General features: G+C 39.7%; 1 protein-coding gene across 1 annotated transcript; it reads right to left on the reverse strand.

Moving 5' to 3' along the window:
* Positions 1 to 643: 643 nt before the first annotated feature.
* Positions 644 to 18,932, reverse strand: LOC306734258 (protein EFR3 homolog B). Its single transcript, XM_079215609.1, has 21 exons — positions 18,811 to 18,932; positions 17,829 to 17,979; positions 15,831 to 15,952; positions 15,323 to 15,472; positions 13,123 to 13,257; positions 11,706 to 11,784; positions 10,035 to 10,170; positions 9,577 to 9,738; positions 8,815 to 8,926; positions 8,560 to 8,611; positions 7,759 to 7,931; positions 7,568 to 7,643; positions 7,176 to 7,337; positions 5,652 to 5,783; positions 5,458 to 5,525; positions 5,201 to 5,328; positions 4,617 to 4,708; positions 4,464 to 4,512; positions 3,882 to 3,988; positions 3,734 to 3,783; positions 644 to 3,583 (listed from the first exon to the last, which is right to left on the reverse strand). The coding sequence occupies exons 1-21, from the start codon at positions 18,915 to 18,917 to the stop codon at positions 3,478 to 3,480; spliced, it is 2,349 nt and encodes a 782-aa protein (XP_079071735.1). The 5' UTR covers positions 18,918 to 18,932; the 3' UTR covers positions 644 to 3,477.
* Between the last annotated feature and the right edge of the window lie 5,954 nt (positions 18,933 to 24,886).

Below are 24,886 nucleotides of genomic sequence, written 5' to 3' on the forward strand. Positions count from 1 at the left end.
TAATTTATAGGTGTGAACAGGTGCGTTGTTGAGTGACACTACAATGAATACTACACACAACACTTAGGCAATAGAAACATGTGGTTACATGTAGAGGCAGTGTGACGCTTGTCTAGTGGCAGATCAGGGCAGTAGAGTACAGCCGACACACAAAGCACCATGTCTCTACACCCGATACCACACCCAACACTTCCTAATCCCTTGATGCATTCTTCTAGGTTGTATTTATCCAGAGAAAGAAGAAGAAAAAAAGAGATTAACCATATATATTATTAATATTTGCATGTAAATGTTTATATTATGTAATCTATATGAAAATGCAGCGCAACAAGGACATTTAAGCAAGACACACGGCATTCACAGGGACTGTGCAAAAAGCTGTTTTAGTATTTTGTCACATAAATATTAGGTCTATATATATATGACTATAACGTGAGTTTTTATACATATGCTACTACTTTTAAGTTATTGTCAGCTTTTAGGCTAATTTCAATACCACAGCATTTACCTCAAAAGGACAATTATAATAAATAATGCATTTTATTTGCAACGCACTTTTCAGTCAATGAGCAAATATATAGTTAAAAAAAAAAAAAAAAAAAAACTTAGTTCAAACAAAAATAAATAGCTGACCGTGATTATGAAGCAGAGTTTCTGTTAATGAGTTCACATGTCCGTTGTTTTTGGATGCTACATTCTGTTGAATGCTGTGACAGGAGGAGACAAGACGCCACTAAAATAAATGTTGAATTTAATTCTGATAAACCACCCAAGCAGATGACAGGCATGGGAACAGCAAACACACAATACAGGCATTGATGCAGGTAGTGTAACAGAAACAAAACATTACAGGCAAGTAAAAGAATAGCACTACAAGCACAGTTAAAGAAACTTTGCAATTGCTTAATTAATACTGTGTTGAACATTGCAACTGACTGAGCACTCAATGTGAACAAGACATCTGTGTTTGTTTTCATAAGCTGCATGATTACACTCTGCAGCTTCCTGTAGCTCAAGCAGACCACTTTAGAAAAACACATTCCACTTTCAGGCTTTCCCTTTCACCAAAAACTAAATAAATCAGGAACAGCGCAGACATTTTCTGGTTACAGACACATTTATTGTACAACACAGTAACATCACTAGCATGCAAAGTCAGGTATGACACTCATAAGGCATTTTCTCCATGTAAAAGCTGCCTTTGTCACTAGATAATCCAGTTTTTAAAGTGCAAAGTTCACAGAATGAATAGATTTGACCTACATCACTACATTGTAAACAGATCTATTAACCAGACATGTAATGACAAAAGTAAGATTGAATTACCGTCAGTTAATTTTACATTACACTATGCAATGACAACAAGCACACCGGTAGATTTACAGGTCTTCGCTGCAAAGTTGCAAGATGCAGAAGAGACAATTTGACACGGTGTCACTGGAAGTTTTAGACAGCTGCACATTGCACTAATATAGCTTTTTCTTTGTTAACGTGCTTGAAAGAGTCACTGGACAAAGACTGTAAACCGTGTTTGAAAAGTTTGGTCTTGCGTAATGATGATGATAAAGACACGCGTCTGCATGAATGTTCATATAGACACATGAACAAATACACATACACAGTCGTGAACGGATCTGATACACTGGAATGTGTGGACATACAGAAGACTTTACAGTGTAAAAAAAATAAAAAATAAAATGTTAAAATGAACAACCAACTGGACAGCGACACATGACAATCGGGACAAACCAGACACTGAACACGTGGCTGCAACGCAGTTCACGTCCGATGCAGTTATTTATTCACAGAAGCGCAAGGAGGGGGAGGGTCGGCCTCTCACAACATCACAAAACTGACCATCACAGCACAACAAGAGTGCACAATTTAAAAACACAAAAAAGGATCTGCTACCAAAAGTTAAGTGGTGATAGCCAGGCTAGTGGCAAATTATTGCCATTATACTTTGTTTTTATACCTGTGTGTGTATGTGTGCACAAAATGGCTTTTCGACTTATTTGAATCGTGCTGAATGAGACGGGTGCAGATGCTGCAGCAGCTGCGTGGTGTAAAAACAGAGTGCAAACTTATTCCAGCAGGATTGAGAACGTAATGGCAACAATACAGGTCTTGATTCTGCTGCTGAAACTTGTCCCGACATCTGTGGCTAACTAAGTTAATTATTTCAGGTTTGTTGACTCTTTAGCGCGACACTTTCAGACTTCACTCGTGTGATCCACTGATTTCGAGATGATGTAGATGTCTACTGTGGGCTGTTCAGACCCTCGTCGATATACCTTTTTGATCTCATGTGTTGCTGGTTATCTATGTGAGAATTTAACAAACTAAACTATCTAAATACTAACTAAGTCGCTCTCTTCCTTACGGACATAATTAGTGCAGTGGCAGTCTAAAATTAGAATCAATATACAGTATATATATATATACACACACACACAGAAAAATCTCCCTACTCTGTACATCGACTTAAAGATTTATATATTTCTCTGTATATACACATTTATATGGAAAGGAGAAAAATAAAGGATCCATAATTATTTTCTAGTGTTTGATCAGGTAAACATCACAGTAAACACTTCAGAACTTTAGTGTGGTCATGACGGTGGCGCAGTGTGTGTTTTTGTGTATGTTTTAACTTGAGTCACCTGTAAGGCACTCACTTTGGGAGGATAGCACACAGATTGACAGTTTTCTTTCATTTAAACCACAACAAGAAGAAAAGAAAAAAGTGCAGAAATAAATGCCCATCATGAAAGAAAAAGCACTTTCCCCTGAACACTAAAAAGGCAAAACCAAAGTTCAATGCTGAGTAACATGGTCGATGGGATGGATTAGTTTCATACTTATATATAGCTATCCATATTGTATTCAAACATACACTATCGTGTAAATTGAGTAGCATCTATTTCATGTGATCTCTCCCTGGCCATGAAATCAATAGAAAGAAAAGAAAACGTAGATATAAAATATCAATAAATCTTATTTCGTGATCAAGGATAGTATGGCACCCTGTAAGGGACAAACGGGTCAAAAGAATATCCAATAATTGCAGCACTATCAAAAATGTGACGTTACATAGCATGCAACAAGTCAATTCACTTTCAAGCCACAGAAATGACTCAGATTCTTCCTCACAGTTCTCTGCTATTTCTAAATTAGAAATCCAACCAGTGGAGTTCCTACAAACATCTCAGGAGAACTGAGGGTAACTGGTACAATAAAAGTAGATTTTTACTGCTGCATTTATTGACATTAGCAGGCTTGTTTTGGCTCCTATCACAGGGCAAAATAATCTCAGACAATTAAGTTAAAGAAGTGGCTTGTTCTCGAGTTAGCTTCAAACAACTGTGCAGTTGTTTGATTCCATGATCAAGATGGCTTTACAGTGAGGATCGGTTGTCCTTCCTAATTCCCTCCTGTCCTCAAATGTGAAATAGTTCGATAACTTTGCTTTCTGGTCTAGTACACACAGAGGTCAGGAAACTTCATCTCGTAGATGGGTACAGATCGACTCTGGCTTTGGCCATACCCAGATGAAATGGTTCCAGATGGGCTGGGCGGGGGTCTGAATGGGAAGAGTAAACCATCAGCATCGTCGTGAGTCAAACATCTTCATCATCTTAGTCAGTATCATTGTCATTAATGTCACTTTCACCTTTTCAAAAATAGTTTGAAACCCATTTTGTTCGAAATATCTCAAAGCACCACCTCTTACCTGATTGTAATCTCAAAGATCTGATTTAGTTTGCTCTGCAGTAGTGTGGCCTAGATGGGACAAAACATATCATATTACAATATAGACAATTGTATAAAGCTGAAAAAGAAAAAACAATAAAGATAAAAGGAAATGTTTTTTGTTGTACCCTGGCACCACAGTGTGCAGCTATCTCCTCAAAGGGGGCTTTCTGAAACTTCTCCACCACTTGTCTCCTCCGCTCCCTCTCCTGCTCCTCCATACCCACACTGTCCACTAGAGGGAGACACAAACAACATTTACATTTCAATATCACACCATGCTGCAGTTTATCCTATGCTGAAAGTGACAATGCTTCATTGGTGCTACTGAGAGCAGTAAAAGGAAAGTTGTTATTTTTTTTAAAGACCTAAACAAACATGTTAGGTTGTTTTCTTTAGTTTAAACCAATGGTGGTCTTACTTACTAGCATAGTGTAAAAAATACTTAGTATTAAAGTATTCTTTAAGAAACAATATTAAAATGACTCATTATACAGAGTGACCCATTTCATAATAATGTATATCACACCATTGGATTATAAACATTGATGCATTAATGTGTTCTTGTTGCCCACCAACTCAAAACTTTCATTTAAGATACATCGGAGGAACATCCTTACAAACCAATAGAACGTTTTACACATGGTGATACTGTGTTGATACACAGTAAGAATGTAATTTTATGAATATTTTAACGTGTGTGGACGTACCAATGGCATTTTTCAGGGTTTCAAATGTGATCTCTTCTGCTGGTGTCCTCTGTAGAAAAGAACAAGAAAGAAGTAGTGTATGATGCATTAACAAGGTACTTAGACTTCCTTAAAGTGGGTATATTATATTTCTGGCGCATGACATCTCTTTACCTCCTCTTTCTCTGGACTGTTCCTGGACTCCACCTCCACCTGCAGTGAGATGGTCTCACCGATGCTCTTTCTCTTGGACAGACGGTCCTCATCTGAAAAGAGAGTGCAGATGTTTTTTTCTGTTTTTCTTAAATAGAAAATTTAAATGAATGAATTATATGATATATTTAACATGTCATTGTGAACAGTTTGATGAATTTATGATTAATGAGTACATAAAATGACAGAAGCTTTGATGGTCTGACAAATTTGTATTAAAAAACCGGCACCATAAAGGTTCCTGATCACTATATTAGAGAGGGCTTGAGCTCTAACTCAAAGATCCTAGCTCAAGGCTCTGTCCTGATGAAGTGTCCTTTAATGAAACACTAAATCCATGGGAGTAGTTCAGCTCTGCATTTACAAGCAGGAATCAATAAAGCACCAACACAAAGTTGTAACACACTGGCAAGTTGATCAACATTATTCTTATTCATTTACTTGAGGAGAGGAGCACATTTATCATTTTAAGAATGTTCTCATTTGGCACAGCTGTATTTTGAACTCAATGTGAACAAAATAACTGTAATGTTTGAGCTCATTACCAGTATACTGAGGGACGTAAGGCGTAGCCAGTCTATCTGTGTTATAACCACTTCCTCCCAGGACCTCAGTGATCTTCGACTGGAGGAACAAAACCTCCCCTTCTACCTTCTCCAGTGAAGAAAGCAGCCTGGGAAGAAAGAGGGAGTAGTTGATGTATACACACATGCACATATTTGAAAATTGACTACCATTTTTAAATTAAATTAAGCAAAGGTGTGCTTGGGAGAAAGGAGACTTGAATGTGGCTGGTTCATACTTGGGATTATCAATGAAGACATCCTCAGGCAAAAGGTAGGGACTCTCTTTCTGTCTCACCTCAATTACCTGAAGGGCAGACGGAAAAGGCACTTTATTAAAAGAGGACACACACACACACACACACACACACACACACACACACACACACACACACACACACACACACACACACACACACACACACACACACACCTCGTGTATGTGCTGGCAGAAGGCTGGGACGGTGGTGAGCTGGCAGATGAGGTTGAGGTAGGCGGCGGCAATGGCATGAACAGCACAGCGGTTATAAACGGGCAGAGCCTCGTCAGTGGACAGAGCAAGGTCCTACACAGGAAACAAAGAGCCATCAGCAGGGAACCCTTCAACATACAACACCCCACCTGAGGAGATCAAGCACACAAATTCTCCATAATTTATATCGAATAACTTATTAAAATACACTCAACCTTGTTATGACTCCATGACTGTTCTCACCTCTTGTGATAGATATATAAGCTATATTTACTGTAAAAGGTATTTTGAGCCTTAATAAAATAAAAGAATGGTTGAATCATTTTACAAAAATCATTAGCTGTAATTAATAAAGCGTGTGCAATGCACTGTAGAGCCTTGTGAAAATAGGTTTTCTTTAGAATCCACATTTATTTGCCTGGATACAATGTGTCACTTAAATAGAATATTTACAGACCTACACATGCACATTATCTAGTGTTGTGATTTTTAAAATGTATTTAAGTTTCAACGAGGATATAGATATAGATATATATAGATATATATATATATATATATATATATATATATATATATATATATATATATATATATATATATATATATATATATATATAGTTCGTATGTACAAGTATCCTTTGTTATACTTTGTTTAATCTCTTTTTTTTCCCCAGATGTTTCACATTAGTTGTTTTAACGCATTATTGTTTTGTATGTACATAATAAGTAAGATTCATTCATATATTATGACCCTGATCATTGTAGTACAGTGTTGGCAGATAACTGCAGGGTTCATACACATTCAATTCAGTTTATTTTATATAGCCCAACATCACAAATACAAGTTTGCCTCAGAGGGCTTTACAATCTGTACACATGACATCCCTATCCCGGACCTCACATCGGATCAGGAAAAACTCCCCCAATAAAGATAGTAAAAACCCTTTCACACATGTTGACCAATGGATTTCCATGACCTTTCCATGACTTTAAACCAAATTTCCATGACCAAACATTTAGTGAAATCTGGGTGTATACATGTACTTTTACATGTATAAAAAGGTGAGAAAATTTAGTATTTAAACTAACAATGAGAATTCCAAAGCATACAGTAGACCTTAAATGACTCAAATGAATGAGAGACAATAGTTTGATTAAAAGAATAAACATTTATATAGTATGTATGCCTGCTTATATTCTGAGCGTCTTTCTTTTAAAAGCATATTAATTATTTCAAACTCAGCGTAAATGAACGTCATGAACACATGAATATATCACATTCCATTACTTTTCCAAAACATTTTGGGATTTTATTTTTTTCAAGGTCTTTTCCAGGCCTGGAAATAACCATTTTAAAATTCCATGACTTTTCCAGGTTTTCCATGACCGTAAGGACCCTGTAGCTGTCTGGGAGTATCGACAGCAAATGCCACAATTACTAAAATGATCTAAATTATGCAAACAATAAACGCATTACATCAGTACCTGCAAGGCGAGTGCCAGGCGAATGAGGTCCACCACCACCTCTTCGTTGGCCAGCTCCACGCTCAGAAGACCCAACAGAGAGAAGAGGGACTCGTAGTGCTGCCGGCCGCTGCTCGGCTCCTTACAGCCCAAGTAGATGTGTCGATACAGCTGCTGGCCGTGCTGTCAGTAAGATAAGAGCATGCTCGAGAGTTCAAGGCTATTTTGTATTTTATTTTTATCACAAGTGTACATATTTATATGTTCTAAATTCAGAAACACTTGATGTGTAAATGATTTTTCATTTATATATTTTTGGTTTCAGTTTTCAGTGTCAGGGAATCACTTCAACTGGACTGAATATTTAATTAAAATGATACACAACCCAACTCTAAAATAGGCAGACAGTCTACCTTTTTCATGAATAAGTTGTCCTGTCTGGAACATTTGTCAACTTTGAGTTTGAGCACAGAGATGTCGGAGATGATGCTGCACAGAGAGAAAGCACAGTATTTAACGCACTTTGATCGCTCCAACGCACTACAAGTTAATCCTCACAATACAAACGCAAGACCACCATGTTCCCGTCGATGCTCCCACACACCTTATGTCTGAGAACTTGGCCGTGTTGTCGTGCCTGTCGATGAGACTGAGAAGGATCTGGAGCACCAGCAGCCGAATCTCTGGATCCTCTGTTAGAGAGAAGGAAAGCAGCGGCTCCAGGAAAGAGGTGGGGAGTGCCGTCAGCATGTTGGTAGTCTGGAAACCGGCCGTCACCTGAAAGATTAATGATCACACTTTACAGCATGCAAGCTACAACTCATTTCTAAACACAGAATCAGAGGGTGCACCAGGTTCATACATGTAACAGTCAGATAAATCTGAAGAGGCCACAGACTGAGCAGCAATGACATGTTGATATGTTGCGATTCTGATGTTTGATTTTGTTGACATAAAATAAGACACTTTAATCCATCAGAATAGATGGATGGTTGCTTTCATAAAGATACATTCAGGGGTGTAGTAAAAAACAACCACCAGAATAATAGCCTTGCCGAGCAAACACTCAGATCATGGAAAGAGCAAAGTGAAGCTGTGCAGGGACATAAAGGATAAAGTAAAAATAATTCAGAGACCTTTAGAGTGATGCCAAAAAAAACACAAAAATGAGAGCTGTATGCTGAGATAAGGTTTAGCAGACTACAGCTATTGAGAGGTGAAATATCCCCCTGGACTGAATTGACTTATCAACTGTGACAAATGCAGCTTGTAGCACTATTACATAAACCACTTTCTGTAAATGATAACATCACACCGGTAACACGCGCGAGGCATCTCTTGCTTTAAAAGCGGTGTAAACCACATGAAGAAACAATGACATTTAAAATCAAGGCTGAAAACGTACCTGGACCAAGGACTTAAGTAACATAACCTGAATCATCCTGGTACCCTCAGGTCTGGAGATGAAAACAAATTCAGATACAAATCAAAACCCTTTAATTCACCAACACTCAGATCTACACAGATTTGTTTACAAAGTACAGTTGACTGAAGGGCGGAATATAGTAAAATAGAGAATTACATAAGCATACACAGCATTCGGTTGTGTGCTATGTAGCACAATGAGAACATGTGTTTGAAAGATGAGTGAGTAACGTACCCAGAGCCTGAGGAGGGCAGAGCTGGGTGAATCCCAGGGACAGGGATCTTGCCCATGATGAAGAGCATAACCTCTGACCTCTGGTATGTCGGTAGGGTGTTGGCAAATGAACCTGAAAGAAAAATGGACAGAGAGAAAGATGGGAAAAGATGAGAGCAAAAGAGAGAAAAAAGAGATATGTGTGAAAGAAAGAAATGAACACTAGTCTCTCCAAAACCCACTCATGCAACCACAAAGGCATAAATACAGACACAAGCGAGGTAAACATGATCATCACAGACAAACTGATCCAGCCCCGGAGCCTCCCACAGACACCAGGGCTCGAGTCGAACTTTTAACATTCGTTGCACTGGTGTACCCAACGATTAATTTAGGAGCACCAGCACATCATTTAGGTGCATCCAAATTGTTTCCCTGCGCTTCATGAACAAAGTTACCTTTTTTTGTGAGTTCCCATACACATGGGCAATTGCTGAACATTATGCAAGTGATTGTTAACAAGAAGGTGAGGTCATCTCGAAGATTTAAAAAAAAAAAAAAAAAAAACAATCAATAGTTCTTTTCATTTTGAATTACCGGTATGTTTTAAGGTTGTGATGTCACTCGAGGAGTAACGAGCAAGGCATACCAGTGCGACCAATAAAAATGTTGCACTTGAGGAATATATATTTGTGGCATGTACAATGCACTTCACACACACACACACACACACACACACACACACACACACACACACACACACACACACACACACACACACACCAATGGTCCTGATGACAGCCTCCTGCAGCTGCCTCTCCTCGTGAGCTTTGATGATCTTTGTGCCAATGTTGGTGCTGCCGTCATAGGAGCCGGTCAACTCGTAGTCCACACTCAGACGGAGCTGCCGCAGCAGGGTGTTAAACACCTCCAACACGGTGGGGCCTACATTAAAAAACAAACAAACATGTGAATAATCAAAAGACTAGTTCACCTCCAACATACATGACAAGGCACCAGACCGTGACCATTTATCTGAAAATTGTCAATTCATTACCAAAGCATTTATCAGTATTGTATACAATACAGTTAAGTTTGAAAACAATATTAATGTGTTGCGTTGCATGTCGATTAAGTGGTACTCCTAAATTATGTGATTGTGTTCTGGAGCCCTGCAAGATCCCACTAACAACATGCCAGCGTGTAACTTAGAGATGTGTGTCGTGTGTTAATCTCCTTACCTACAGAACCGCTGGCTGCAATGGCGGCTGCCTCCAGCAACACTTCTACTATCCCAGCTCGCACTGTGGCTGAAGTCTTGCTGTTTGCATCCAGGTGACCGAGGAGCTGCTGGATTACCAAGTGAGAGTGCTGGGACTAGGAGAGAAGGAGAGAAGGACCGAATGAAACCAGATCGAAAAATACAAGAAACAAATATATATGGGAAGAAACATATTACATTACAGCAAATCATTCAACCAGGTAGAAAACTAGGTAATCCAAGATGGCAGCCTTGATGTTGCACTCTTGTTTTTTAAAATGTTTTTGTTTGTTTGTTCGGTTTTTAGCTCTCTGGTTACATTCACCAGGGAAGAGCTTTTGAACACGTAACTATTTCCCCACTTTTCATGCAACCAGAAAGTTTTGCAGAGCTTTTAGTTGGAGGAGCAGCAACAGCTCTCTATGGGATTACCCAGAGTTTTCACAGCCAGTACACAGAAACAGACAGATATACAAATAGCCACACATATCAGGATAAATGCACTCACATAGCAAAATACAGACAAATCAGATATACACAGCACACAAAATCTTCATGTATGCACTCATTCATCCCAGCTCACAACGATGATGTCAGCTAGGCAGATTGTTCAGGGCTACTATTGCAAGAACAAAGTGTTCTGTGTTTCTGACCAGATGGTAGTAATTTGAAGTGCTGGTTTAGGTAGTGATCAGTGTCATCCGATATTTTGAGTGCTAGGCGTATCATGGCTCTGGAGGTTCATATCTGAGAGACTGGGCGTGAGAAGGCAGATGATTTTGGAGGCAGTGCGCGAGATGTTGACAGATTTATTTTGTTTTGTTGGAGATAGTTAACATGATGAGGAAGCAGAGGGAACAGTGCAATTTATGGAACACTTAACTTGTATATTGACCATTTATTTTATTGTAATTTACATCTAATTTAAATACACTACACTTATTTTAACAGTCCCGTCTATGCTTTACCTTTATATTAAAAAGGTAAAGCATAGACGGGACTGTTAAAAGAGTTGGCTTGGTTAGAAAGGGCTCTGCAGTGAAAGGTTTTAGGTCAGAGAAAACCTGGCCGGCTCGAGTCTTGTGGTGATAAACTCTCTAATCCGCTCTCTTCACCTCTCGCTGATACTGGTCTGCTTCAGATGCACACTAAGAATGCAGCTACAGCATTAGCTTACACTGAAAAATACAGTACATGTATAGTTATATAGTTACTGCTCAGCTCTGTGGTCAGTGTCCCATGCTGTTATTTCTGTTTTTGTATTGTACATCGAGAAAGATGCAAAATAATTCCTTGTAAGCGCACACATACTTGGCCACTAAAGGTTATCAGATTAATTCTGAAACTAAAAGCATTGGAAATAAAGCACGTCACTAGTGTTCCTCATTCATGTGTACAGCTGTGAGGAGAAGCGTTGATGTCCAAATGGACTCTTCAAACAGCTCTCATTTAATAAAACTATTTTTGTCTGTAAACTCTATAAATAATGGAGCATATTTTACCCACAAAAGATTAAAAGGAACATGGTACTGAGTAAATCAAACAAAATGTTTCAGGATTTCATCATTTGAACCTGGATTTATGGTCAACGAGGTGAAAAGGGGGGGTGAGGAAGAGGCGTTTGCGGATACGTAGGCACTGAATCACTCACCTGAATGGAGTACATGATGATTTTGAAGCAACGCACTGCAAAGGTCTTTCCCTCCCATAGAGAGTGGTTATCCAAGTGCCTGAGGGAACAGACAGGCGGTATGAGGAGGATACAGAAAATGTAATAATACAGCGACAGTAATGATGGAAAACAGCAAGGGATCAAGAGAAAATGTATAGTTCTCCAAAATAGCTCCAACATCAAGACTATATCTAATTGCTATATAACTATTGCTGATACGTATGTGATACAAATGTCTGGAAAGCTGCAAAACCAGGCAAAAAAAAAACATGTTTGTCTGTATATACATGTACTGCAATGTTTACTGTTCACTATCAATGATTAAAGAATTTAGAGAAATGTGGGAATTAATTGTCTTTCATTGCTGAATGTTGTCAGGATGTTGAAATAGGATGTAAAACCCAATCAATGATAACAATCTGTAACACAACATCTATCAAACATGATCAAGACTACTGAATTAAAGTACACAGAGAAAGAGACGGAGGATTGAGTAAAATTAATGTTCGAAGCTTGAAACAGAGCTGGTCTCATACAGTGTACGTGAGATCAATTGAAATAAAATTGAGAAAAATGAAATTGGATAGAGAAAAAGTAATGCAATATATAACTGCACAAGAAAACGGTAACTGGATTCTGGAGTACAAAAAAAATAAAAAAAGACATAGGCTTTCGAGTCCCTTTATACTGGCTTTTCATTTTGTTATGCATGTAATATTGGATACAAACTAAAATGTAGCTTTAGCAGTATTCCTGAAAGTACATGTATAAATACTGGCATATTTCATCCACAGACTCTTCTTAGCAGATTTCTAAAAAAATTTGCTTTTAAACGTGTAATGAAAAATGTAACCATATCGTCAGCCTCTTAGATCAGCTGAGATGCAGGGAAAGAAGCCAAGAAGGGCAAAGAAAAGGGTCTACACAAAAGACAAAAAAATGAAAAGTCAACTCAATACGAAAAGGAAGAGTTAATGTCTCCGCCTCAGAGAGATACAGGGAACGTCTGGGACAGATAACCAAAAAAATTAGCACAGACGACCATGCTCGGAGACATACACAGCTAAATTAAAATATCATAGAAGAATACCGTAGAAGCACAATAAAGCTGTACAAATAACATTGCAAGGAAGACCTCAACATAAAAGCAGTAATACACAATTTAAAATGCACCATCTGCAAATCATGCACTCGCATCTAGTCTGAACAACTATGTAACCTTGCATTGACCTTGTTGCGCCCCTCATGCCAATCAGTACACAGATAAATATGCAGCATCACAGTATCAAGATGCATCCTTCCTTCAGGTTTAGTCAATGCGACAAGAAAAACAACATGTGCATAAAGGAAGGAATCGCAAAAAAGAGGATAGAAGAGTTTGTGGAGATTTTCTCACATCAACACTGGCGTGACGGCATTCTTGATGTTGCCATAGGCGGCTCGTCCCAAAAGCTCCCTGAAGCAGCGCTCCGTCAGCTCCACCGGGCTCTCCTTCTCCTTTTCCGACGCCTGCAGTGGAGAGGGGGAGCGGCTGGTAGGGAGCGATGCAGGTGAGGAAGCAGAAGAGAGGGGGAGGAGGGGAAGTCGAGTCGGGAGGGGGAAGAGAGGAGCAGACGGCGCGAGAGAGAGAACAGACAGGAGTTTGAAAAAAAAAATATTCAATAACACCAGCATTTCGACAAAGGCTCGATTTCTTGCACAAAAACGCTCTCTGGGCTGCTGAGTCACTGCACCTCCTGAGGTGACTTTTCTCTCTCCGCAGTTTGTCTACAGTGAAAACCAACAGCATGCGTCGGCTGTCATGTGTTTGCATTTGTGTATTGCACATCCGTTGTAATCACAGTAGACAATGTCCGTGTCCAAGTTCGTATGTGTGCAAATGTGTGTGGGCTCTCACACCGGCCTGTCTTTGTTCTCATGCATAGTTAAAGCCTTCACTATAACTCCATCTTAGTCATGACAACTCTCGGGTGGTCCACCAATGATGGCATTATTTATTAACAGTCTCACTCTTTCATCTTGCCTGCTACTGCTGTGGAGGAAATGGGACTTCCTGCCTCTCTGTGGCTTCTCGAACTTAACTCAAATCTATAAAATACAATGACATTTAAGGGGCAATTGAAAACAGCGGGAGCTAGAAAAATACAGGATTAAGATACCGGTTTAACTTTAAAAGGGCACCATTTGAAATGGAGCCATTTTCTTTAGGGCTGCCAATGTGGAAAACTCAGGTGAGTTATAAGCTGCTGTTGTGGAAATGTTTAGCAGCAACTAATAATGCTTCCAAAGCCACTTATCAACGCCTGTCCACTAGAAAAGTGTATCTAGAAACACCCATGGGAAGTCACCCTAACAGCCTCTCACTGCACAGCTCTGTCTAATGATTTGGAAACTTACAAACACAAAACCAAAGTAAGAGCAGAAATCTGCATCCCCATCAACATAAAGGTCTGTGTGGTTGCAGCAATGTGATCTCTCATCTGCTTTTATCAAACAATTCACCGGGGGTGGTTTTGAGTCTGTGGGGTGGCAATGTTAAAAGGCAAGGGTTATTTCTGTTAATATTTTCTTCTGAGGCAATGCCAAGAGGAAAGATTGCTGTGGCACATTAAGCTTTTGCAGGTACCTGAACACCTTATTAATATCAACCAATCCTGCTTGAAGTTGTTCTTGAAGTATAAACACACAAAAAGAGATTTTTAGTATCTCCAGAAATAAAGTCTCTCCAGAAATTGTCTCAACTGTCAGAGGGCTCAAATAAAACTAAAACTGTGCCTGGTTTGATCTTTAAATGAACCTGTATGGGTGCATGGGGATTAATGCAGAGAAAAATGCGTCATCTGTGAGTTTAATTAGACTGTACTGACTGCTGTGGATTTTATGGATGCTAATGACTGAGGATGCACAGCAGGGGCAGGCTTCATAACACACACAGCGTGAAGGGAAGCTGAGAGGGAAATGTGTCTCTCTGTTGGAGTGTCTGTCTCCGTCTCTCTCTTTCAATAAGCTTCGTATTTCCATCACTGTACTTTCTATTATCTACCCTACACCCTAACCTTCAGATCTCGGCATTGACGTCAAAGTGAATTTCAGTCTGTGGAATACTGCCAAGAAAGGGAGGCTCCAGACTCTGCATCTCCCTCTCTGTCTCTCTCACTGGTAATCTCTAGCTCTTGCAATTGTGATGCTATTATTCTCCAGCCGTTGCACTCTTTTTGTTCATTCTCTCCCCTTTTCATACCATCTCCCGCTTTCTCCTGTAATTTTTCTGCCCTATTTCTTGGTGTCTTTGTCCTTGAATGCTGCAGGTTGACAAACAGACACCCATAAGGGGAGCAAAGCTGTCAGTGGGTTCACTTAGTGATGACAATGATGATGAATGACATGGGTGACGGCTGCCAGTACAAATATGGCCTAACGTAAGACAAACCAGTCGGCTACAGCCCCGTGGCTCTGGACTGTGTGACCGAGGTATGGAGGGTCAACGCTTATTCATGTTCATCAACTTTGTCAACACATGTTGGCACAGCCTGGCCTGATGTGTGAAGATGACGTGTCAAAACCACCCAGTTTACATTTGCCTTGTGAACACTCACCTCTCTGTGCGCTCGCCACTCTGCAGGTTGAAAAGCAGAGAAGGGACGATCTTGTCCATGTGCTGAGGGTCCCAGATGTTGGCCTGCAGCTCATCATTCACCGTCTTCCTCACCACACCCTGCAGGCCTTTGATACCTGCCATGCGGATCCTGGAGTGTCAGAAATAGAAGATCAGAAATTGGGCACTGATCAGACATCGTTTGACTGGTAACCAAATCTATAAATGGATGATTATATTTAGGAAATCTTATTTTCGGCTCGTTTTTAGTCTGTATCCCTTAGTGTTTACCCTTAAATTCTGCAAAGCTATATTTAACTGTTCAAAGATGTCCCTTTGTGTATTTTCGGAAGATGACAACAATATCACTTTTAAAGACATAATTTTTGACGAAGATAGAAGTATCCAGGGCGAAGTGGTAAACTATAAAAATAATTTCTGAAGCAGTCTAAAAACAGCAAGTACTAAATAATTCTCCCTCTAGCGCAATCAAGCATAGGTCCACTCACTTAGTGCGGATGTCAGGGTCCTCGAAGCTAGAGTGGCACATCTCACTGAAGCGGGACACAAAGAAGTCATAACTGCGGTGGTACGATGGTGTATCCTCTTCTATGTTGGCGAACTTCACAAACTGAGAAGGGTAAAAAAAAAAATTTGAATGTCAAACTGAGACTCCCAACAACTCAAGAGAGTTACAGTAATAAGTCTCCTACTCAAAGGCTCTAGTTTATTGAAAGATTATTTAAATTTGATTAAAAACTCCTTAATGAATTAAGCCTAAATCCCCATGATGAATATCTCATAGAATAAAAGTTAAACCACAGTGCCATAACATCTCATTTAGAGTGAAAAGCACAGGGCAGAGGGGGGGCTATCCTACTGGGCCTGAAAATGTCACCATTTAATTAAACACGCTGACATTTAGCTTCACAACACTCTCCAATTAATACATTATGAACTGGATTTCCTTGGAATCAAGACTGGAGCTACCTGAAGCAAGAATAACATAACAAACAGCAGATGTTATTAAAGTTCAGAAATTACCCATTCAGAAATAGAAACTGGATTAGTGCAGTAACCCAAAAAGCAAGAATAAAAATAATTTATGTAGCAAATGAACATCGAAATAAACCTCTTGTGAATCAATTTCCTGTTTACAAAATCTGTGCTTGGAGTGGGTTTGAAGTGAAGTACCCTTGAGCAAATTAAATTAAGTGATCCCATAACTACTTCTGTGCTCAGTTGCTGCAGAAAATTGCTGTCGCAGTTGATAACCTGAAGCTGCCAAGTATTACCAGCAGGTATAGTGCGCAGCTTCTAGGTAACAACTGCTGAAATAGGCTCTCTATCTGATTGAAAGCTTTAAGAATAGGGTTAAATCTTAGGGATGGAGAGATGAGATGTGTTGCGACCAGAGGTTACACCAGGAGAAACTAACCTGAGTCTTTTCTATCACATCACATAAAGCAAGCTGACAGAAACACTAACTCAGGTACTGATGTGTGTAAGAGTTGGCTTGGTTAGAAAGGGCTCTGCAGTGAAAGGTTTTAGGTCAGAGAAAACCTGGCCGGCTCGAGTCTTGTGGTGATAAACTCTCTAATCCGCTCTCTTCACCTCTCGCTGATACTGGTCTGCTTCAGATGCACACTATGAATGCAGCTACAGCATTAGCTTGCACTGAAAAATACAGTACATGTATAATTATATGTATGAGGGAGCTCAGGGTTGCCTTTGTACAGTAGGGATTGAGCAATTATAGCTAAACTAATCCCAATCAATATCATTGCAATGTTCAACAACAGGCACTCTAAATGCAAAGCTTTAAATTAGCAGATACAGCAAAATTTCTCGACCATTGATCGTGGTAAATCGCACTGTGATGCACAATTAATTACACGCAGCACCGATGTGTGCGTGTGTATATGAATAGATCAGTACATCTTCCTTGTATTTGTCCTAAATACACACTCATGAGTTTGTGCAAAGGAGATTGGTAGCATGAAGATTATGAGTGAGCGGCTGGCGTGACACGTCAATCTCTGCAGATGACTGCAGAGTTTTGCCACTGTGGACTTCCATTCGTCCAACAGCGTCGACAGCTGCACATCAGAGGATACTCATCATCATCACTCCCTCTGCCAACCACTCTTTTGCTGAGCTCTGATCTTCCTCAAATACTGACGCAGTATACCTCTTAGGTTAACATCTTTTACTTTGTGCCATCACATCAGGAAAGTAAATGCAGCCTGTAAATGTTTGATCAGATAGTTCCCGTAAATTCACAAAAATTGGCAGAAATTGATGGACAGAAAAGCTCTAAACAATGTTTAGACTCACACTGTACTTATGTCCTCACTAAACAAAATTATAAATGCTTATCATGAAGGAGGAATGAATCCACCAGTTTATAATGTGCAGGGTTTTCTTAATCAAGCCTCATAGCTGAAAACTATAAAAAAATATCTGATGGACGTTTTAAACTGGTAATATAATCCTTGAAAACTCACAGAGTTGGTTCCGAGGATCTGGAGACTGGGTTTGTCCGATTCTAGCAGCTTGCGCACCATCTTGAGGAAACTCTCCACAAACAGGTTGATGCTCTGACAGTGGCAGGCCATCAGCAGCTGGTCCAGGGCTTCCATGGCTATGCACACATACCTGAGGAGGGCAAGAGACACAGAAACATCTGGATGACACCATTAACCCTGTAGGTAACAAGAACTGTATGGATATCCGATATGCATAATAAAATAGGTGCATACTCTAAATGTTTAACTGCATACAGCAACAGAAATAAAAATGTGATAAGCTCTGCCAGATGAACTATGGAAACTGGCATGTTGAACAGATTTCAGCCAGACTCTGCCAAGTATTAATGTAATCTGTACCGGCTGTTTCCATCACAGAATGTCCTAGTCATGAGTTATATATATATATATATATATATATATATATATATATATAAAACTTCTGTGGCATATAAAATAAGTACTGAGCGTACAGAAACCCTTGATGACCCTACACCAGCCATGTTGTTTTTTTCAAAACCAACATGTCTCCCCTTCTACAAAATTATTTTTACTATACAGAAAAGGTGTAAAGAACACAGACATATCTGGTGTAAATGCAATGGCATAAAAACAGTTCCTTATCCAGTATGCACGTGGGATACATGAGACACGTATCCCTTTAGACGAGTCTTCATGGGGCTCTTTAAAGCATATTAAGCTCTTTGATGGCCTGTCAGTAGTATAAATCTCTATCCCGTGCACCATATTTCCTATTACCGGTACTTCATAGATGACTTCAAATTCTACTAAAGGATGTTAATGTGTTCACTTCAACTGTGTTGAATTTAAAAATCAGGTAACTTCATGTGTGGCAAAGAATAAAATAAAAAAGTGCAAACAGTATTATTTTTAAGGCAGAGACGGCTGAAATGTTTTTTGAATCGGGATGCGTTTTGAATGACGAATGACTGCTGCTCACCCGTATCTGTGTCGGGCCACATCCCTTGACAATCTCTCAGACAGGTAGGCTCCGATACGGTCAAGCTTCTCTGGAGCCGACAGGGCGTAGAATGTCAGCTTCTCCATGTTGGCCTTCACCAGCCCATCCTAGGAGGGTGACAGAGGGAGACAGAAAGGGGGGGTAACAAGATAAAAGAAGAACACTTTAGGGTCTCATTTGCATAGTTAAGAGTCCTAAAAGGATTACGACAACCCAAAACAAAACAATCTGTCACTCAGGTCAGAGGAGATGTGACCATGAATCTTGTGCCTCAACTAAACAAAGAAGCAGCTGATTAAGACAAAATGGCTGTTTGCTTTCACTGACAAAAACATTAGTGGCATTTTGCCGTACATCAGGTAAATAGGTCATGACTAATTAATGTGATCCATGACTAATCCATAAATGTTTCTGAGTTAATGCACAAGTGTGTGCTTCTCCTCAAAACCCAGATTGTATTAGTATAACTAGTTCACAAAGTTTCACCACCTACTTCCGCCCTTGACCTACTTCACTGCTCTTCAGGCTGGTCAGGGGGAGAAGAGAGGTAAAAACATCCAAGTCCACTGAGATCCCGTTTACATTCAGGCAAAAGCCAAAGCATGCAGTCAATGAAGTAGCACTCCCAAAAAGGATAGAAAGCCAGATAAAAACTGTTAACTGTGTAAAAGATGAGACTGTGGCGATTGTGACGTTAGGACTGGGGGAATTTGTTGGTGTTATACACTCCATAAATCTTGTAGCTACATAGCTATGCAATGCAAAGTGTCTCTAAAAATACTGACTGCTATACACGAGCAGAACATCATTTACAAAAAAGCCATGAAATGTTTTGCCCCCCAAATTTCCATTTGAGAAATGTTGGAGAGAATATGGGGAACAATGTGAGAATAGTGTGTGTTTGACTTGAAAAAGCACAGGTATTACTAATTACATGTACGATACCACGGATCTATTCAAGTATGTCATGACAGCGAGCAGGCATGTACGATACCAGAACCCTGAACTGAAGCAGTTCAATTTTTCCACTTGCGTTTTCTCTCATATTAAATGTAGCATCAATTGCCTTTTGTTCCAATTTAAGATTATACAGTCCCGGGGCTTTCCTATTTACCTATTGTGCACTCTGGCTCATTGGCATGGCTTCCTTGTACACCCAAGTCAAATGAGGGCCTCATTAATGGTATAAGTTGCACCATTAGCTAGTTAAACATACGTTTGTAATTCTATCACAAACAGACATTGCAGGCATTTTTTTAATAGTGTATCGTGACAATGTAACTTGAAACTTCTTCTCAATGTTTAAATTCAAGCATATCTAATCCAAATGAAACTAGTAATGTACATTACTGTGGGGACATTTTGGCTTTGCACGAGATACATGCAGAGAATACCAGCTAAGCACCAACTATCTGGGAGAAACACTATAATAATGTAAATGTATACAAACACAGGCTCACTTTGAGTAAATGTTATCAGATGGCTTCATTATTCCAAAGCTGCTGGGATACATTCAGTTACAGTCTCAGCAACTTTGGGAGTACAAGGACCAGATGCGCGCACACACACACACAGACAAAAATATGGAAACGAGGTCTGCTTGTACGGGTTTTTCCTGTATGCTGCAGTCTTGGCCACAGATCTGATTGGTAAAGTGGGTTACTGCAGTAGCAAAGAGGCTCCTTAAAAAAAAAGTTTCCTCTGCAACAAATCATCTCCTTCTTCTCCACCCAGATTAATTCTCTTAATGAGTCATCCATAGCAGATCTCAAAACGGTAGCAAAGATGATGTCTGTGGTTTGATACCAACAGCTTTGAAGTAGATAGTTAGGTACAACGGCTGTGCAGTGTCTTCTTAATACCTTATCTCACTCTTCCTTAAATCTAAGACAATATCATAATACTGCGTTTATATTCATTTTCCATCGACAACGGACTTAGACAATATCTGAAAAAAAACAACTGTACCAGCGCATTTGTGTCACAATGTTTTTTCAGATTTTTGAAATACGTGTCGTGTTGGGCACTGTTTTTGATTAAATTAACCTTAATAGAGTACTGCAGAGATGACATATTTAAGTAGGCCAACCTGCAAACTAGCAACGCGCTGGTTCCCTCAACAAAAAAAACGATGGGATTTTTCCATTGAACTATGGAAGAAAATAAACTCTGTGGCAAACACAAGTTTATGATACTTATACATTTTGATCAGAAAAAAAATCGTACGTTAGCCTATGATCAAACTAAGCCTTGGTCGCCTGACATCACATCACCACCACAAAGCTTAAGGAGGAGTAATGTTCAGAGTGATGACATTTAATTGCCTCATCTAACCACTTGTTAGCAACCACCTTTTTCTAAGACTCATGAAAGCTTCAAAATTCATAAATGTGGCATTTACAGACGAATGTCATAGAACAAAACATTCAAATCTCGTCTAAGCTTGTGTTAACCCATCAACCTTATTTCAGGCATCCAACCAAAAAAGAACATTGACACTAAGTAACCGGATGTACACAATCATACAGACAACAGGGAAATAGTAATCGACCTCGGACAATAACCATACTTGTGAACCCAAACAAGTATGGTTATTGTCCTAGGTCGATGAAAGGCATTATTAAAGAAACACTCGAGCTTCTCACCTCTGGGTCTTCTGGGAAGATGTTGTCTACCAGTCTCTTGTACCGAGGCCTGAGCGCCCCACAACAACCACAAACCCCTGAGGAAGAGATGGGGAGGAAGAAAGAGAGAGAGAGAGTCAATTAGACTTGCAACCTGACTGTCAGAAATGCAATAAAAACAAATGGAGAGAAAAAACAACAAGTAAACAAGTCTTCTTTCGTCGCCCTATTCATCAATTCTGTACAAGCCATGTGTAAATGAAAAAACAGTGCCAAAGTAATATTCTTTGTATTAAATTAGCCTCTTGTTCGATAGATAGATAGATAGATAGATAGATAGATAGATAGGTAGATAGGTAGCAACTAATAGTAACTTCACATTAACTGTATCACCACAAAGGAATTGATGGGAAATTAAATGAAAAGCAAGTTATAGACCATAAATATTAACCAAACATTTGTAGCTGTAACAACTATCAAATTGACTTGTCAGAGCTACAGCTAATAAAATGTTAATGGTTATGGCAAGTATGGACAATCGTCTTGTCTCAGTGTTATTGTTAGGGTTTTATTTAAAAGAGAGCCACTTTATATTTTACACACACACACTATCTAAACTCTTGACTGGAGTGTCAGGTGTTCCCCTTCTAAGGCTGCACAGAATGACCCCTGAACTGCTGACCAGGACTTCAGCACAAATGGATTAACAAAGGCGGGAGACAGACAAAATACACACATTTGCCTATCATGTCCTTGTTCAAACTGCCCCTCATGATTACTTTGACTGTACAGGGGGACAAACAAGACGAGACACTACACACACACACACACACACACACACACACACACACACACACACACACACACACACACACACACACACACACACACACACACACACACACACTTTATAAAAAGGCGCTACGCTTTACAGCCTGCTGTGATAGTTTCAAATGATCGGCTGAAGCAGGGAATTTGTTGGGGAGCTGTTGAATACGGAAAGACAAGACAGACCTCCATAAATAGCTTTCATTGTATCATAAGGCAAGCATCCACAAAACTGCAGAGTCATGTAGTACCCTGCAAGAATACAAAAGTTGCCAAATGTTGAATTCAAAATCACCAGTGTCGTGGCGTGACGCCATCATTCAACCTACTGGGTCAAAGATTAAGAACATCACACGGAAAAAGTGAAGGTGGAAAGACATTTGAGGACAGTCTGCTAGGGAAAGAATGGTCACAAGATTACAGACTCCGATGATCTCTCACACTCACACACACACACACACACACACACACACACACACACACGATTGATTTCTCTGACTTTGCATTGAGGAGAAAGGCAAGCTCGGCAGCAAAGAGAGGGCTGGCTTGTGATTGGTTGAAGAAATTCAGCAGTGGTGAGTCATAAGGGGACCAAGGAAGAACGAAGAAAGCGCAAAAAAAAGAGGAGATAACCTCTAACACCAAATGCATCATTTAACCCTTTATGCAGCGCTGCATAACAAATATAATATCCCTGCTTACACCAAACAAGGATATATGAATTTAGGAGTCACAAAAGCTAAGGACAGAAAGTAGGTCATTCTGCTGAAAGCAATGCAGTCACTTTTAATGACTGTTTGATAACCTGACACTTTAAATAGAGACAGTAGGCATTTAATATATGCTAGACAAGCAAAACAATCTGCTGAAAAATACCTTTTTTTCTTCCCCTCCTCCCCCCTAACACCAGTTCCCTTCCCTTTGTTCTCCCAAAGGAAACATGTTTCATTATTCATTTTTGTATTTTGCTGTTACACAGATTGAAGCCGTTTTTGCTGATGTGGCACTAAAACCCCATTCTGAGTGCATACTGATCAGGTATTAACTAAATTGCCAGCTGCCCAATTGCCTCCCTCTGCCTCAGTGTGTCGTATATGACATACAGTAGATTGACCCTTGACTCCAAGACGACACATTTCATCTTCTAAATGTCTACAGAAATGTAGATGCATTAAGCGTAAAGAACTGATCAACCAGCCAACAAAGCCAGGGAAAAGCCTTGTAATCCACAATGTTCACACACTGAGACACCCAGCATCATACAGAGATTAGATTGCCCAAACCAGCTGTCAACTGTGCTACTCGTCCTAAAAAAGAAACAAAATATATATATATTAAACAAACCAACTGTGCACACAGATAATGGAGGCAATACGCTGCCATGTGCCTGACTCACTAAGCCCAGCTATAACAACCCTTTGCAACAACCAAGTTTCCAGTGCAATACAGTTGATTTACATGTAATGTACAACCACATTATATGGAACAAATAGAAAAAATGTAAACCCAAAACATTTTAAATAAAGTTAGGATGAGGAACAACCACAAAAATGTACAAAGACTCCAAGCTTTTATCATAACAGGGCTGCAACAAATATTATCAAGAATTCCTAGAGGCTGAAAATCACAATTTTCTTTTTGGAATTTTTTGCATGAAAATTAATTAACTAAATTAATTAAAAACAATGAATCGATTATCAAACCAGTTGTTAGTTTATTTACAGTCAGTTAACTAATCGTTTCAACTCATATTGCCTGAATGTCCATTCATTCATTCATTTTGTGTGAATTTCCCGTCGGTGATGATTTAAATAACTACAGACTTCATACGCTTAGTATTTTGGTTCATTCCCAACTTTTTATAAAAGAGGATTACAATAGCAATGTGACTGCCATGAAACGAACATGTTCCATGTAATCATTTCAAGATGAGGACAATGCGCCTTTAAAACAATATTGGTTAGCCCCATCGGTACTGTATGGAGACCGTCTTTTATGGCAAAGCACTGAGGCACCGAAGGCAATGAAGATTAAATGGCTGCCCTAAATTAGAGCTTTTATCCAAAGCATTTTACAATTTGCATCTCATTCATCAATTCCCACACTCATCGAAGACAGCAAGCTAACATGCAAGGTTCTACAATTTGGAGTTCAATGTGCTGCCCAAGGACACCTCGACATGTGAGCAGGACCCGCTCCACTCCTGAGCTACAGCCGGCCCAATAAGGCTCCCTCTTCTGGCCTACTGCTGTGCCACAATCCTGCATTCACTGGCATTCTTGTATGTTATCAGTGACCTACACCCGAGAGGACGGCAGTCAGTACGGGAAATATGTTTTTGAAAAGCTTCCTAATAGAGTAAAAGGTATCTTTATTGCCTTAACCACTTTAAAAGCCCTTCTGTTTAAAGGTCTGTATGCTCTCTAAAAGTTCTGCTGAACTCCACAGCAGGAGCTGTGATGGTGCTAAGGCTTATCTATGACAGCGTGTGTCTATTCATAGTGCTGCCCCGCTCTCCTCCATCACTTCAGACACTAATGAGGCCTCTTCTACACCCCTCCCTCCCGTTGTCCCGTCCTGCTGCACCCACCAAACCTCCCTTT

This window comes from Taurulus bubalis (assembly GCF_910589615.1).
Source record: "Taurulus bubalis genome assembly, chromosome: 3".
Taxonomy (NCBI): domain Eukaryota; kingdom Metazoa; phylum Chordata; class Actinopteri; order Perciformes; family Cottidae; genus Taurulus; species Taurulus bubalis.